Raw genomic sequence first — 15,712 nt, 5'->3', positions numbered from 1 at the left:
TTCAAGTCAAGTAAAGACGCATAACAATACACAAACCAAAACACTGTCAAAATTCTTAAAACCGTTGAATCAATTTTAATCAGATAAAAAAAAATCCTTAACAGTACGAGTCATAAGAAAAGGGCAGGCAATTGCAAGGTTTTATGGGAGAATATGCACAGGTAACTGCAAATTCCCAGGTGTGGAAGGACTAATACAGCCTGCAATAACTGTGAGAACTGGGCAAAGGAATGCAAGGTAACCTGTACCAAATTGATATTAATACATCTGATGAAGGATTGTAAGTTTTATAAGAGTGGACGGAATGAACTACACCCAAATGTAAAAGTGAATGATCGCTAAAGATGAGGTGTTCAAGTTAATGTTGTAGGATAATTTTAAAGTACTGTATACGCAAAAAGAGAACAGGAGGATGCAAATATGTAAAAAGGGATGCTAAAAGAGAGGATGGTTAAGAGAGTGTACATGAGCACTGTAGCAGGTGCACTGGGCAGGCATTAAGAGATGGAAATTGGTATAATACTTTGAAGAGAAGCCAAGGGAGGGATAAGGAAAATAGAGAGGGTAGAGGAAGATTGTTGGAATAGGACACCCACCACCTCCCTGGAGGAGTGAGCATCATACATAACAATGGAACTGTTGAGGGAGAAACATGATAATATGCACACAAAAAGATACCTAGAGCCATCAGTGTTGTGGCTGCTTCCTGCCTCCCCACCTCAGACCAAAGCTAAAATCACTAGGGCTCACCAACAGTATATAAAGAACTTTTTCATGAAGTTTGGCTGCTCTATACCTAACAATTTAATTACTGTGTGTAAACCACATGTCTACACACAGTAACCACCATGATTATATGCCCTCAAACCTTTTCAGAGAGACTATGTAAAGGCTCTACAAAGGAAACTTTAAATGCTTATTTGTGTCTGTTGAAGAATCTGCAACCATAAATCTACATTAAATATGGGTAACCAATTAACTTATTTTAATTACAATTAATTCATATAGATGTACACTAGGTAAAAAAATCTACCGTACAGGTTGGGTCCGATGATATTCCAAGTGAACATTCCTGTTGTCTCGCGAGGGTTGGTAGGCCTGAATGCGAGACATTCCATACTTAATTAGGTAGACCGAAATTAGCTATTTCAATGACAATATTGAATTACTTTGTTACAATATGACTGGAGAATGTCAGTATATCTAGATAAGCTAAACTGTATGTTATATTAAATGTTCCACACACCGTGGACTACAGTAACCTTGGAAGTGGATGAGTTGCCATATAGGAATACATTATATGTTTGGCAGAATTAGTGGATATAGTAAAGGTATAAGATTATTTTGCAACCGAATTTTGAATCTGTATTTGTATTGCTACTTCACTTTGGGCTAATGCCACATCATGTCATTCTTTATTCTTATTAGAAAATATACCATACTGTTCTGAAACATCTGAATAGCTCCACAGTTCAAATAACATATACAGTGGGGTATGCTATAACGAATCTAATTGGTTCTAGAACCTTGTTCGTTATAGCATTCGTTCGTTATAGGATTAATCCGTTCCAGGCCCCCAAATACAACCACTTAACACTGAAAAATATAATATTAAATTGTAAAAATTGTAAAAAAGTGCATAAATATGCATCTAAACCCTTGAAATAAAGAATATAATTAATACTTGTAATACAGAAACAATAAATTAGTAAAAAAAAAAAATTATAATGTTCGTTGTACGAGTTTCGTTCGTTATAGCATTATCAATTTTATAGGTAAAACCGTTCTTTGTAGGAATATTCATAGTAGGATCCATTCGTTATAGCATACCCCACTGTACATTCTTTATGTATGATATCAGGAAATGTTGGTAACACTAATTATGTAAATCACAATATTAGGCTGCTACAACACCACTCACAATGTGTATTCAAAATGGAGAAATGAGGCATAGAGTTCCGAACAAGTTTCAAATTGTGTTAGTGTGGCACTAGTTTCGAGCCCATACACGCACAGGGCTACCAAAGCGAGGAAAGCCTCAGGGGCCTTTTTGAAACATTAGTTTGTAGTGTCAGTTTGTTTCGCGCAGGAATTGTAACGGTAGTATTTTTACCGAGTGTACAACGTACACAGAAAATGCATTTTTGTACATACAGTAAATCAAATATTTCTTACTATTTATGTAAAGAAATCCCTGAATATTTGAAAAAGGTCATTAAAAAAATATTGATGAACCTCAACAAATGAGGTTTAATACAAATGATTTAGGCATTTCATCTTTAAAAAAAGAATTTATCCCACAAGAATAGTATTTAAGGCTGTTGTGGTCAGCTATGTTCCATTTATTCCATCTTTGTACTGTGGGTTTTTTTAGTGTGTACTTTGTTGGTAATAATCACCACTTGATTACCGTATAGTTTTCCATGTTGTGTTTACCTTTCTCTTGTATTGCTCCTGTCAATAAATGTAGTTCAGATAGTTTGTGCTGTTCTCTTATTACTCTATTGCTCTTTTATTTTTTGCTAAAGGTATTTTTGCTACAGTTGCTCTTTTCGGTAGAGTTAAGTCTTTGGATTACATACTATACTGTACTGTACTGTATATCTTTTGCACACAGTTTTGCGACTTACTGTAATTGCCATCCTCCCAATCCTCTCATGTTGTCATTATCAACCCAACTAATTTTCTGAATTCAGTTCACGTTACAGTAAGTATCAACCAAATTACTACTGCAGTACAGTGCTATAATTTAGTTGTTACTTCTACTGCTTTACTTTTTGTTACCACATCAGCCACAACTGGTATTAATAATCTACTGGTGATTGTTAAGTTCTATATTGAGTTGTAAGATGACACGATCCGTTGGTATGCATAAGAAATATTCTGAACCAGAGAGTAGCCATACATGTTATGATGGGAGAGCATGATATGTGGTTTGTGGGAACGACACAAAAGTTAAACATGATTGAATGACAGGAAGGAAGACTGTGTTTGTTTCTCGCCACCCTGCATCATGGTGGGAAAAGCCTTGCTAGAATGACAAAAGAAATACTGAATCACATCGGGGGGGTTTTCAATGTTAAGGTTGCTGCTCTCACTATTCTTATGACAGAACATTCAAAATGGTGTAATTTCCATTGTCGGACAAGTAAAAATCTTTTTCTGATAGTGCTGGTTTTTACCATTCATAATACAGTACTGTACTGTATTGTATTGGACTGTAATTTCAGGATTTCAAAATCAAGAGATGTCATCCAATGTTGTCAAGTTAAGGTGAACTTGAGACTTTCTTCACATATTTTTTCTTATTACATCTATGTGTACATACATCATGCTGACTCTATAAGCAATGAGAATGACAGGAAAACTGTAAGCTTTAGATAAATGGAAAAATTCAAACAACAGTGACTTCCTTCAGATCTATGAATTTGATTAAACTGCTGTCTCGAGAACCTCTCATATCAACCATATCAATTACCTATATTTTATAGTTACACACACATGGTGGAAACACCTCCATTTTAAAACTGACCTGGGTATATTGAGAATTTCTTCAAAATTTACACATGAAGAATAAAGCACAATTTGCAAGCTCAAGAAATCAAAAAACAATTTCACCAAATACTGTAACTGGAGAAAATAACTAACAATTATATTGACAAGGTCTAAACAAAGTATGATAGCTGAAAAAGTCAGCACCATTTACAGTAAGTCCTCACTTAACATTGTTCCAGACAACATTTTCATTATGTTGCTACTCTTTAAATACCCATGATTCCAACAACGTGTTTTACCGACCACCCCAAGTCATTATAACATCACTAACATTGTCACCCAGCACGGAATACTTTGTATGGCACACAGAATAAGGCCTCTCGCATCTTACTGCGCTACACTCTCTCTCACATCATAGGCATCCCCAAGCGTCTTCTTCCCACTCCTTCTTAAGCTAGCTTCCAGTGTCCAAGTAATGCAAGTGTTTTAAACCATTTTGATAGAGGTGAACGTGCTGTGGACATTGGTGTAGTATTTGGCCTAAACTCCACAACAGTGCACAGTATCTGGACCAACAAAGACAAGATTAAGGGCCATCGGTGAGTACAATACAAAATTGCTGTTTTATCTTATTAATTAAACATTTAGTTTGTTTATTTTTTTGGATAATATATATTTCCTATAAAAATTCCATTGAATTTATATATACTGTATATATGTAATGTATTTTATAGGGCAAAAGGAGGCTGGGGAACAGAACTAGCATATTTTATCTAGTTCTTATGGGAAAAATTTATTCCATTAACATTGTGGTTTACAAGAACGAAACATGACCTAAAGCGAGCACTTGTTGTATTTGATTAAATGTGATGGAGAAATGTAGATAAATACGGAGTTATTTTGTTAACTGAAGGTCAAAGCATTTGCCTATTATACAGAGAAGTTTTAATTGAATATAATCATCATATACTGTATCTATGAGGCACAAGAGCACCAAAGAGCATTTATTTCCAGATTTAATTTCTACAGTTAGTTCCTCATTTACAAATTTATGCAAAATCCTGAAAAATACAAATAATCATTGACCAAAAAATTACTTACTACAACACGCCCAGTTTTGTTTCATATTCTTTCAACTGGTCAATAAAGCCAGCATTTGGCCTTATAAATGACCTTTTGGATTTCACAAACTTAAAAGCTTCATCAAAGCTCATCCCATAGTGCCTCATTAAATAAGCTATTACAATTGAGGCCGAGCGTGACACACCAGCATTGCAGTGAATCAGGACACATCCACCAGAAACAACTGCAGTGTGGATGTAGTCACAACACTCATCAAAGATATCAATTATTCGGCAGCCTGGCACATCATAGACCTCTTTAGTCTTGTAGGTAAACCAGCCTTCAAAGAGATTAATTATACCAGTGGCAACATTTAGTATGTGGGTGATTTTATTATTGGTTAGAATGTCGAGGTCATGAGCAACATCTTGTGACCCTAAGATGACTCTGTTGAGGACGTGGCAGTAACGGAGATCAGGTTTAGTGTCCACCACAAAGCCAAGGCTGGTGGAAGGCAGAGTCAACACTTTACGAGATCCATCGGCACACAGTTCCTCAATCTTAGACTGCCCATCAGGAGTAGTCACCTGTGTCTGAGTGTGTCGCAATGCTCCCTTTTTGCTGGCCAATTGTTGTGCTAAACTTGACATTTTTTTTTGCTTTTACAAATTACAGTTCACAAAAAAGATAGTAATAATATTTTGCTTTATTACAAAGAGATATAGAGTAGTGATTTTATTAAATGGAATATATACACAATTCTCACATGTAAAGAAACTTCATAACTCCTGTAAGTTGTTTCACCGTTTGGTGTTTTTTCTTTGGTATAACACAATGACAATATCCTTTCATTAAAAACTTCTTTCTACTTGTACAATTAATTTATTCATTATGTATGAAACACATTTTTCATTAAGTACACATATTTCATCGAGGACTGAATATATTTACATGTTTCCAGAGCTCACAGTGCAGTAATCTTATTCAGATCCCTTTCTATCTTACATCATTTTCACAACTGTTTTCATCCTGGTGTGTTTTCATTTTTTCATCACCATCATCATCACCAACAGCGTGTAAACTGTCCACACACAAGACATGTTCAGGATACCCAACATTCAGAAGGAAGAGACCACAAGGAGGTGCAGTTTGAGCACGTGAGTTCCAATTTTGTGGACTGGGATTGTCAAGCAGGTACCTCACGTCATCCAAGGATATGCGTCCCTGAGCCACTGCCACTAACACAGCAACAGTCCTGCGTACCTGATGTATTATATAACCTCTCGTCAGCAAACTTAATAATATATATGGACATGGTTAAGCTTTGGCTTCCTATGGCATTCATGAAAAACTAATAGAATGCTCTCATTTATTCAAGAGAAAGTGGGGTTTGTCTCTGTAAATACATCATATCACTGTAGTCAGGGTTGGCCTCCTACGTAAGGTACTAACCAATCACTAAGAAGTGCAGAAATGTTTTCACTATACTATACAACAAGCCAATTATTACCCAGGACTGACCTGTTTGTACAAGAAAGACTTGCCCTCAACAATGATGTCCCAGAACTGGAGGTGTGATGCACTTGGGTCAAATTGTGGCTCTAGCAGAGGTCGTCCTGGTGTAAGTGATATCTGAAGTGTGAAAAATACACAGTATACTGTACTGGTGCAGTACTTTAAATAAAAACAAAATAAAGAAATCTCATCTACAATAGCTAATGACAGCTGTGCCTGAAAATGGATAAGGGGGAGGTTATCCACACTGAATGGCATACAGTATCTAAAGACTATAGTACCTTAAATGAAATTCCTTTAACAGGTGTCCAGAAAATTTTGAGAACATACGAAGTTATGTGCAAAGATGAAAATATGAAATGGAACCAAAGTTGCTGTTGTTTTACCTGTATCACCTAATAAGGCATAGATCATGGCAGAAAAGGCATCCATCCTTCAATGCCATTTTCAAAGTAAACAGATGTGTCCTTTCCAGAGATAAGAGACATGTTTTCCTCATATTTATTCTGATGAGCAGATAACAATTAACTACAGTGCTTATCACTCCTTGAATTCTAGACCAATTGTTTATTAAACTTGTCAAGCATTAACCTTGGTCCAATAGTGATAAGTGATTCTTCTACATGTATACAAGGTAGATGATCAATGTACTGTACAGTGAAGTAACACAAACCAACACTGTTCTCAACACATCTTTACCTTGTGAATAATACGTGTTGTTTCCCTTGGTTTGCTGTTCTTAGGAAGAGCAGCCCCAAAGGTGGCAAAGTCATGCACCCCCTCCAGCATACGACAAGCAGACTGTACACGCTCAGTATCAAAGGGAGGCCTGCCAGTAACATGTGAAAATACTGAAATATTAATTACAGGTCTTGGAAATTTTCAATGCATGGCAAAAATAAAAATATTAATTTAGGAAAGAATGAAGTTGTGTGATTTTTTCCATACTGATGAATATAGTTTTCACCAACATTCACCTTATTAAGTAGTTGATTGAATATGAGCCAGACTGCATTAATCAAGTAAAACCAATAGTAAAGAGAGCTCATAAGCAGACCAGATGATGAAGAAAGTCCTGAACCAACAGACACAGACTAATTATTAAACAGTTCCCTGTATCTGTTGTAGAACCATTATAAAGTTTCAAATGAGATGTACTACAGTGTGGCTCACATTCTAGAGGAGACTATTCTACAGCAACAACCGCTCTTCATAAATATGCAAGAAGCTTACCTGATCCTCCAGGAAGACGAAGACAACAAAGTGACTTTTTCTTAAAACACGGTACAAAATAAATGTTCCAATAGAAATGAAAATGGGAAAATGTCATTAAGAAGAGATAACAATGGGAGTAAATAAAACTGGTAGATAAGATAGATAAGGTCAGAGAATATAAAAGTCCATACTATTTCACAACTTCATACCAGGACATTTTTTCTTAACTAATATCTGGGTGACAAGTACCTGTATATTAAACCCTTGACTCACCACCCTTCAAATTTATCTTTAGTCATCCCATTCCCCCACAAATTCTCATGCTCATCTCGTTTATTTGTTTGGTGTTATCTGTACAGCACCTCCAAACATGAAAGTGGGATCCCATAGTCCTCTTGGATCCAAAAGGGACAGTGAGGATACAACACAGTGAATAATAAGCCCCACTGTACTATGAGGCAATGTAGACAATGCAGCACCTAACCACTATCAATTACCCAATCAAAGTTAGACACCCATTCAAGCCGAGTCAACTGAGAATCTCCTGGGCTGAAGACAATAACCCCCATGTAATGTACTCACTCAAACACACACTATCTCCATACACTCAAGACCACTCAATAATACTTCTCTTACTGTGTCAAAAGCTATCTGTCAAAAGGTCCTTTCAGTCAAACAGTACAGTATTGCAGTCTCATTCTTCACTGGACACACCACAGTCATTCACCAGATATTATGGTACTTCTCGACACTGGCCTTATAAGCCCTAACTTAATCTTCAAAAATAGAATAAAGTAAAAGAATACGAAAAACACAAATAATTTGCTGTACTGTATTTGTTAAAGATACTTTTATCCTCTTCACCACTAATTGGGTCGTTAGCCGCTTGGGTGATCAGTTCCGTCTCTGTTATACACTGTTGGCAAGTACTGGGCATGCACTGGCTCCTGAATGTACCTGAACCTGCTTCTGTGTTGGTTAAGTCTGGTCTCGAAAGAGCTCACACTCAGTGCCGTTACAACACTCTCTGGCAGATTGTTCCAAGAGTTCACAACTCTCACTCCGAAAAAGTTACCCCTCACAGTTTTCTGGGCCTGAGGCTTCTTCAACCTTGAGTTGTGACCCCTTGTGGGGCGAGCATCCACCAGCTCCAAGTAAGGACACTCGACTGTGTAGTGCCCCCTGAGATGCTTATACACCTCAATTACGTCACCCCTTGCCCGTCTGTAGTTTAAGCTAGGCAATTTCAAGGGTGCTAATCTCTCAGGGTAGCTAAGGTGCCGTAGTGCAGGCACCAGTCTGGTGGCCCTCCTTTGGACATTTTTAATCAACTGACAGTCCCTAGCATATCTCGGGGACCAGACGGGGTGACAGTACTCCAGATGAGGAAGCACTTCACTCTTAAAGATCGTTATGATGGACGGACTGTCTAGATATCTGAACGACCTTCTTATAAGACCTAATAATTTAGTTGCCTTCTTAACGCAATGGCCTGAGAACGTCAGCTCATTGTCAACATACACACCAAGGTCCTTTACACATTGTCTCAATTAATGCAGTATCTTCCCGTTGGGACGTATGATACGCCTCCTTACCGTTGGTAAGTCCCAGGTACAGCCTCTTACACTTTGTGACATTGAGTCTTTGCAGCCATTTCTTCGACCATTCTTGAAGCTCACGGAGATCCTTCTGCAGCTCTTCACAGACCGCTTTGTTCTTAATTTCCCGAAATAACTTGGCGTCATTCGCAAACATTTATGAAGCAAGCAAACAACAGCGGGCCCACTACACTGCCCTGTGGTACCCTGCTTGTGACGGGAACACATGATGATTTCGTGCCAATAATCACCTGACACTGCTTGCGGTCATGTAGAAAGTCTTCTATCCACGCTAGGACATTTCCCCGAATCCCGTACCCTTCCAGTTTAATTTTCAGCCTTTCATGGGGTACACTGTCGAAAGCCTTGGCAAAATCTAGGTATATATTGTCAATATTACAACCCTGTTCCAGAATTTGGGTTCAAATATCCAGTCCTTGAGTAATTGTGTTAAGCAGGAGCGCCCCTAGCATAAAACTGTGTTGGCAATCCTTTACAAGGTTGTTTCGTAGTAGTTGTTCCATCATGGCATCTCTTATAATGCTCTCAAGTACTTTACATATTATGCTGGTCAGGCTCACCGGTCTATAGTAGTTTGTGGAGTGACAATCGCCCTTCTCAAAGATAGGATTCACATGAGCCATTTTCCAATCACTGGGGACCTTTTGCTCATCCAGGTATTTACAGAACAGGATCTTCAGGGGCTCGGCAAGCTCGTCGCACAACTTCCTTACCACTCTGGGATGCACCATGTCACGGCCGAGACTCTTATGCCAAGATCTTTTAAAAAAAGGTTAAGATGTTCTGTTGTAACATGTGTCCAGATGATGTATTGAGCTCTTATGTGAACAAAAATTTACAGCCCATCTTGCATGAGAGAAAGAAAGGATTAGGGTGTTTTCATTATCAATTTTGGAAAATGTTACATTGTGTGATTATTTTTGGCTGTAAATAAGACATGTTGTCTTGCCCTTTCTCCCGTTACAGTGAAGAAGGTTACAAATAATTTACCTCACTACATAAATGTTGTTAATTTCAGCTGTGGGCAGAAAAGCCTCAACGTCAAACCGGGACTTGGCAGCATCAGTTGGGGCCACACCAAGACGATAAAGATACCTTCGGCCATCAGCATCAAAGCGGGCGTGGAAAGTGGGAGGAACTACAACTGTTTTGTGGACTCTGAAAATAAACATTAAAAGAATTGTAAAGTGGATAAAATATTACCACTAATTTTTAATTATACAACTTGTTAATCATAATCTAAAAAATCGAAAAGCTCACAATAAACAAGTCATACCCAGAGAACAGAGAGACATGGCAAATAACTGTGTTGAGACATACCATGTTTTATTCCATATAAAAAAGCCTGGAAGTTGAAATATCTCAGGTGCCTGGATGACTAATTACTTTCTACAGGTTAGACCTCTGGCTATTTGTCTCTTTAGTACGTGTTAACCCAGAGGAGAGGGTTAAAAGCCCATAACTATTGAGCTACTTCATAGTGTGAGGATGTGGTAGCAGAGGCTACCACAGTTCAGTGCTTGTGCTACATCTACTGGAGGTGACAGAATAAAAAGAATGCCTAAATGTAATATTTACAGTACTTTAAAGATAAAAAAAAATTAACTGTGAACTGAAGACCAAATTCAGAAACAAACAACATATAGTGCATCAATCATACAAGAGAAAAGTGACACCTATGCAGCATTATTTGTGAATAAGATTATGAACCATCCACTAACACTCCTCTTAATGTAACTGCAGGACGATGAGATAAGTTTGTTCAATGATACAACTTCCACAACATGAAATTTGTGTAGAAATCCACCTCCTTTGATCACTGAGCTGCTGCCAAACACAATTATTGCACCATGTAAAGGTTTACAGATCTCAAGAATAACTCATGCGAGAAATAAATCATATTACCCAGTGTCGACTGAGTGTTTATCTTCACATGCCACTAACAAAGGGTAAGACTTACCTAATATCTGTCACAGTCTTTTTGAAGTAGCGATTGAGTTGCTGTGTGATTACATAAGGATCATAAAATGTCCCTTCAGTGCGTCTGGACAAATCTACATGTGCTGTATTACACACTGCATGAACACCTGCAAATAAGTTATCATAAGATACTGGTGAACACAAATAAAATACTATACCGTATTATAAAGTGCCCAGTTTATTAAGCAACACATATAAAAAGATAATGATTTTTTAAATGTATTCTTATACACCATTATAAGACAGAGATGCTTGAGGAACATTTGAACTGTCCTGGCATACTGTACTTCGAGCCACCTCTGCACAGGGGGCACTTTTTGGAAGGCACCCAACACTTTGTTATCATGTACAATTCTAATAATTTTCAGGAAAATGAACAATGTAAAGAAAAGTTTAAGCACAATGGCAGCCATACAAATTAACAGCTGCACTGTAACTAGAAAATACTTGTCAAATATATTCAAAAATGAAATAGCTTGAAATAACAAGTGTTTATACCTTGCATTCTGAAATACCATTAACATGAAACACTGGTCCCTGACTTGAGGGTACAGTAGCTTCAAGAGCCTGTACAAGCCCAATCAGTACAATACATGTACTTACCAAAAGAAAACACCATCTGATCCTCTAGTAAGTCAACAAATGGCAAAGAGTATAATGTGGAGAGAAAGTTACATGTGTTCCTCCCTGGTCTTACCTTTATCAGTACGACTAGAGAAGCAGAGGGCAGGGGTGTTGGCTGGACGGAGGCGATACAACCCCTCCTCCACCAGGCCATGAACACTTTTCAACGACCTCTCTACTTTATCTGCTTGTTTCTGGATACCCCTACAGTGAAACCAGAAATATCAACACAGATTCTATACAAAATATTTTTTAATCATTAATAACATGTATGAAAAAAAAGAGTGATAATACAACTTAACATTATATATATTCAAAGATGGATGTGGAAATTTTTATGTCTATTAAAATAAAAGGTAAGATACAACTGGTAACCTGGACACAAAGTAATGGTGTATGTCTGCCACATGAAATTAGCCTCGCAACAATGACAACACTCTCTTCTTTAGTATACAGTACACTGCTTTGTAAACCTAATACTGTACTGTATATGTATTGTATTATCTACAACTAATAAAACCTTAAACTAAAAATTTTAATTTCCTTTAATAATTTTGTTTTAGTTTCATTTGTGTGTGTCCTATTACCAAATGTTCCACAGAAGACAGATTTAACAAAAACAAGTAATAATACATCTTACACTGTCATTACTTCTTACAGCTCTTCCATTGTACAGTACTATATTGTTGAAGTATTAATGTCTTCTTAATCCTCCAACACACATCCTCCCAGTTTTCCACTTAACATTCCCCCCCCCCCTATTTTATCCACTCTTAGAAGTCAGTTTCCTTTAGTAACAAAGACAGATGCAAAAGCTAGCAGTTAGAGTCTGCCTGTACCATATCTTCATACCAGATTCATGGTGGAGCCTTCTAGTCAACAGGTGTCACATTACCCACCACCACCTCTCTACATGTTTCTTCTTCCCCACAGTTAGTTATATGTAACTTTGTCCAACACCTATCATGGTATATGGTGCGTCTACTATTAAGGCATGGCTTTCTTATTATGATATTATAAAATGATAATCTTTGTCATCAGTAATAACCAATATTTCATTCATTCTTTGAACTTTTATCTCTGACAGCACTGAGTAAACACTAACCCTGACATTAATCCAAAATGCCTTATACAGTAACTGGTAGCCTTTACACTGGGTCCGACTAATTACCCAAATGCACCCAAATGTAGCCGCAATGAACTCAAATAATGGTCCTACATGAATAAATCGGGTTACCAATCACTTCTCGACTAGTATTTGGTGTCACAAAGTAAAAAAAAATTGGAAAACGTAATTTAATTTGAGTTAACAGATCGAGTGCATGTACCGAACCTAACCTAACCTAACCTCGACTAGTATTTGGTGTCACGAAGTCACAAAAAATTGGTAAACTTAATTTAATCTGAGTTAATAGATCAAGTGCATGTACCTAACCTAACCTAACCAAACCAAACCAAACCTAACCTAATCTAATCTAACCTAACCTAACACAACACAACTCAGATTAAATTAAGTTTACCAATTTTTTGTGACTTTATGACACCAAATAATAATCGAGAAGTGATTCACAGCCCGATTTACGCTTGTACGACCATTATTTGACTTCATTGCGGCTACATTTTGCTACATTTGGGTACATTTGGGTAATTAGTCGGACCGTTTACACTTGCTGAGATAAAATGTGGGCAGCAGTTCTGCTGTCATGAAGAGCATAAATTTAAAGAAACGGAGGAAATGTTCACATGAGGTTAGGTGAATACAGAAATGGTGACATGCAATGAAGTCCCAAATTGAGTGCAGTACAGTATCTAGGATCAAATGGGTGTGGATCAAGTGAGTGCAATTCATCAGTACACTCCAGTACTATGGAAGCAAAGGGAGATAAAAGAGAAACAGTGCAGTATACAACACAAGAGAAAGAAAGAAGAGCCCATAACTGTGAGTAGGATTTAAGAGAAATCACCTAAATTTAGGTTTGGTTTAGTTATGATGGGTTACTGAGGGTTGGGATCTCCCAAACTGTAAGAGCAGTATTTCACAGGAAGAGAAACAAGACTTTTGTAAAACATCAACAACTGCAGCAAAAATATGTACTGTATAAACAAGTGTTGCTATGCAGTACTCAAGGTTTACATACAGAATTCTAAATACTGTAATGTCTTTCACGTGTAATTTTTTATATCTTCCTAGACCGGCTTTCCATGCAGGTCAATCCTCTGGGTGTCCAAAATCATGAACTGGAAAAGATCAATGTTTGTCAAACAACTTTAATGGTTTGACAAAGAAAAAATGAAAAAAAAACTGCATACTTCATGTTGATGTCAGAACAATTGAGAATTACAACTTGTAAAGTGGAGAACTATGAAAAATGTCTCTAAACAGTGTTCTAAAATAATACTGTACCATCTAGTAACAATACAGCACAACCTGTCCTGCTCACTACAGTAGTCTCCACAACAATGGGCAAAATAAACTTAATATACTAACCGAAGTCTTGTGCCAGAATATCCAATGTAGAGGAGATACCTCCTCATCTTCTGGTCACCTCGGTGGTTCAAAGCATCACCAGCAAGCCCACACCTTGAACACACTGACCCAAAACGACAAAACAATATGACTGATTGCTTGTTAGTACTCTTAATATGTAAATTAGACTTAGCAACAGAGCTAACACCGATACTTCTGTCACTACACAACAGTATCCAGGTTACACCTTACACTGTACTGTACTGTTCTTAAAAATTAAGTCAACTGATCCTCTGATAAAAGATATTTTATCTGCCAAGTTTTTCTTACAATATAATGTAACACTGTACTGTACTGATATCTGAAAAATTAACACATTAAGTTTAAGTTAACCAATTCATAAATTAAACTTTTGCAACAAAACTTTCCAACAGTCATATTAAAGTTCAAATTAACATTCCTAAAAGGAAGACTGAATCCTCAATAATTCGTACGTGCATATATACTGTGTGTGTGTATGTATATATATATATATATATATATATATATATATATATATATATATATATATATATATATATATAGGGTATTTATATATATTCACTGAGGATAAAACTCTCAAAACAGTTTACTTCCAATGTGTTAACAGTACTGTAGTGTTTAGTGTATGTCACTATTACATGTGGTGAGCTGTGTTACTCATCACAGTTGGACCTGCTGATGCTCTAAAACAGTTGGACCTGCTGATGCTCTAAAACAGTTGGACCTGCTGATGCTCTAAAACAGTTGGACCTGCTGATGCTCTAAAACAGTTGGACCTGCTGATGCTCTAAAACAGTTGGACCTGCTGATGCTCTAAAACAGTTGGACCTGCTGATGCTCTAAAACAGTTGGACCTGCTGATGCTCTAAAACAGTTGGACCTGCTGATGCTCTAAAACAGTTGGACCTGCTGATGCTCTAAAACAGTTGGACCTGCTGATGCTCTAAAACAGTTGGACCTGCTGATGCTCTAAAACAGTTGGACCTGCTGATGCTCTAAAACAGTTGGACCTGCTGATGCTCTAAAACAGTTGGACCTGATGATGCTCTAAAACAGTTGGACCTGATGATGCTCTAAAACAGTTGGACCTGCTGATGCTCTAAAACAGTTGGACCTGCTGATGTCTAAAACAGTTGGACCTGCTGATGCTCTAAAACAGTTGGACCTGCTGATGCTCTAAAACAGTTGGACCTGCTGATGCTCTAAAACAGTTGGACCTGCTGATGCTCTAAAACAGTTGGACCTGATGATGCTCTAAAACAGTTGGACCTGATGATGCTCTAAAACAGTTGGACCTGCTGATGCTCTAAAACAGTTGGACCTGCTGATGCTCTAAAACAGTTGGACCTGCTGATGCTCTAAAACAGTTGGACCTGCTGATGCTCTAAAACAGTTGTGTGAAGCCTCCATACTCGTCTTGACACTACAGCACCAGGACATGCTCAGCCACAACATTGTCCTGGTGTCACGTGTCCCGGGATAAATTGTCTGTACCATTGACTATTTAAGTTGACCAGGTCGTGAGCTAGGCGTGGGTCAGGTGTGGTGAGCGTGGGTCAGGTGTGGTCAGCGTGGGTCTCATGTGGGCACAGCAGACGACGCGCTCAGCTGATCCCGCCATGACACACGGATATGACGTCATACACAAGTGCCAAGTCTACATTTATCTTGATCTATTTATTTTACCTCAGAT

General features: G+C 37.6%; 2 protein-coding genes across 3 annotated transcripts; both read right to left on the bottom strand.

The window, feature by feature from the left end:
* Positions 1 to 2,819: 2,819 nt before the first annotated feature.
* LOC121864816 (dual specificity protein phosphatase 19-like) lies at positions 2,820 to 5,207 on the bottom strand. The gene has a single exon (XM_042363988.1). The coding sequence runs from the start codon at positions 5,205 to 5,207 to the stop codon at positions 4,596 to 4,598; it is 612 nt and encodes a 203-aa protein (XP_042219922.1). The 3' UTR covers positions 2,820 to 4,595.
* Positions 5,208 to 5,277: 70 nt separating this feature from the next.
* On the bottom strand, positions 5,278 to 15,646 carry LOC121864813 (tRNA pseudouridine synthase-like 1). 2 transcript variants are annotated; one of them, XM_042363981.1, is made up of 8 exons: positions 15,514 to 15,646; positions 13,999 to 14,101; positions 11,584 to 11,714; positions 10,867 to 10,993; positions 9,897 to 10,064; positions 6,772 to 6,901; positions 6,079 to 6,189; positions 5,278 to 5,820 (listed from the first exon to the last, which is right to left on the bottom strand). In XM_042363981.1, the coding sequence occupies exons 2-8, from the start codon at positions 14,043 to 14,045 to the stop codon at positions 5,554 to 5,556; spliced, it is 981 nt and encodes a 326-aa protein (XP_042219915.1). In that variant the 5' UTR covers positions 14,046 to 14,101; positions 15,514 to 15,646; the 3' UTR covers positions 5,278 to 5,553. The 2 variants fall into 2 exon arrangements, with proteins under 2 accessions (XP_042219915.1, XP_042219916.1); XM_042363982.1 differs by lacking the exon at positions 15,514 to 15,646 and having other exon boundaries at positions 13,999 to 14,466.
* Between the last annotated feature and the right edge of the window lie 66 nt (positions 15,647 to 15,712).

Source organism: Homarus americanus, unplaced genomic scaffold, assembly GCF_018991925.1.
Source record: "Homarus americanus isolate GMGI-L3 unplaced genomic scaffold, GMGI_Hamer_2.0 scaffold46273, whole genome shotgun sequence".
Classification (NCBI taxonomy): Eukaryota; Metazoa; Arthropoda; class Malacostraca; order Decapoda; family Nephropidae; genus Homarus; species Homarus americanus.
This window is presented reverse-complemented; position numbering and strand designations above follow the sequence as displayed.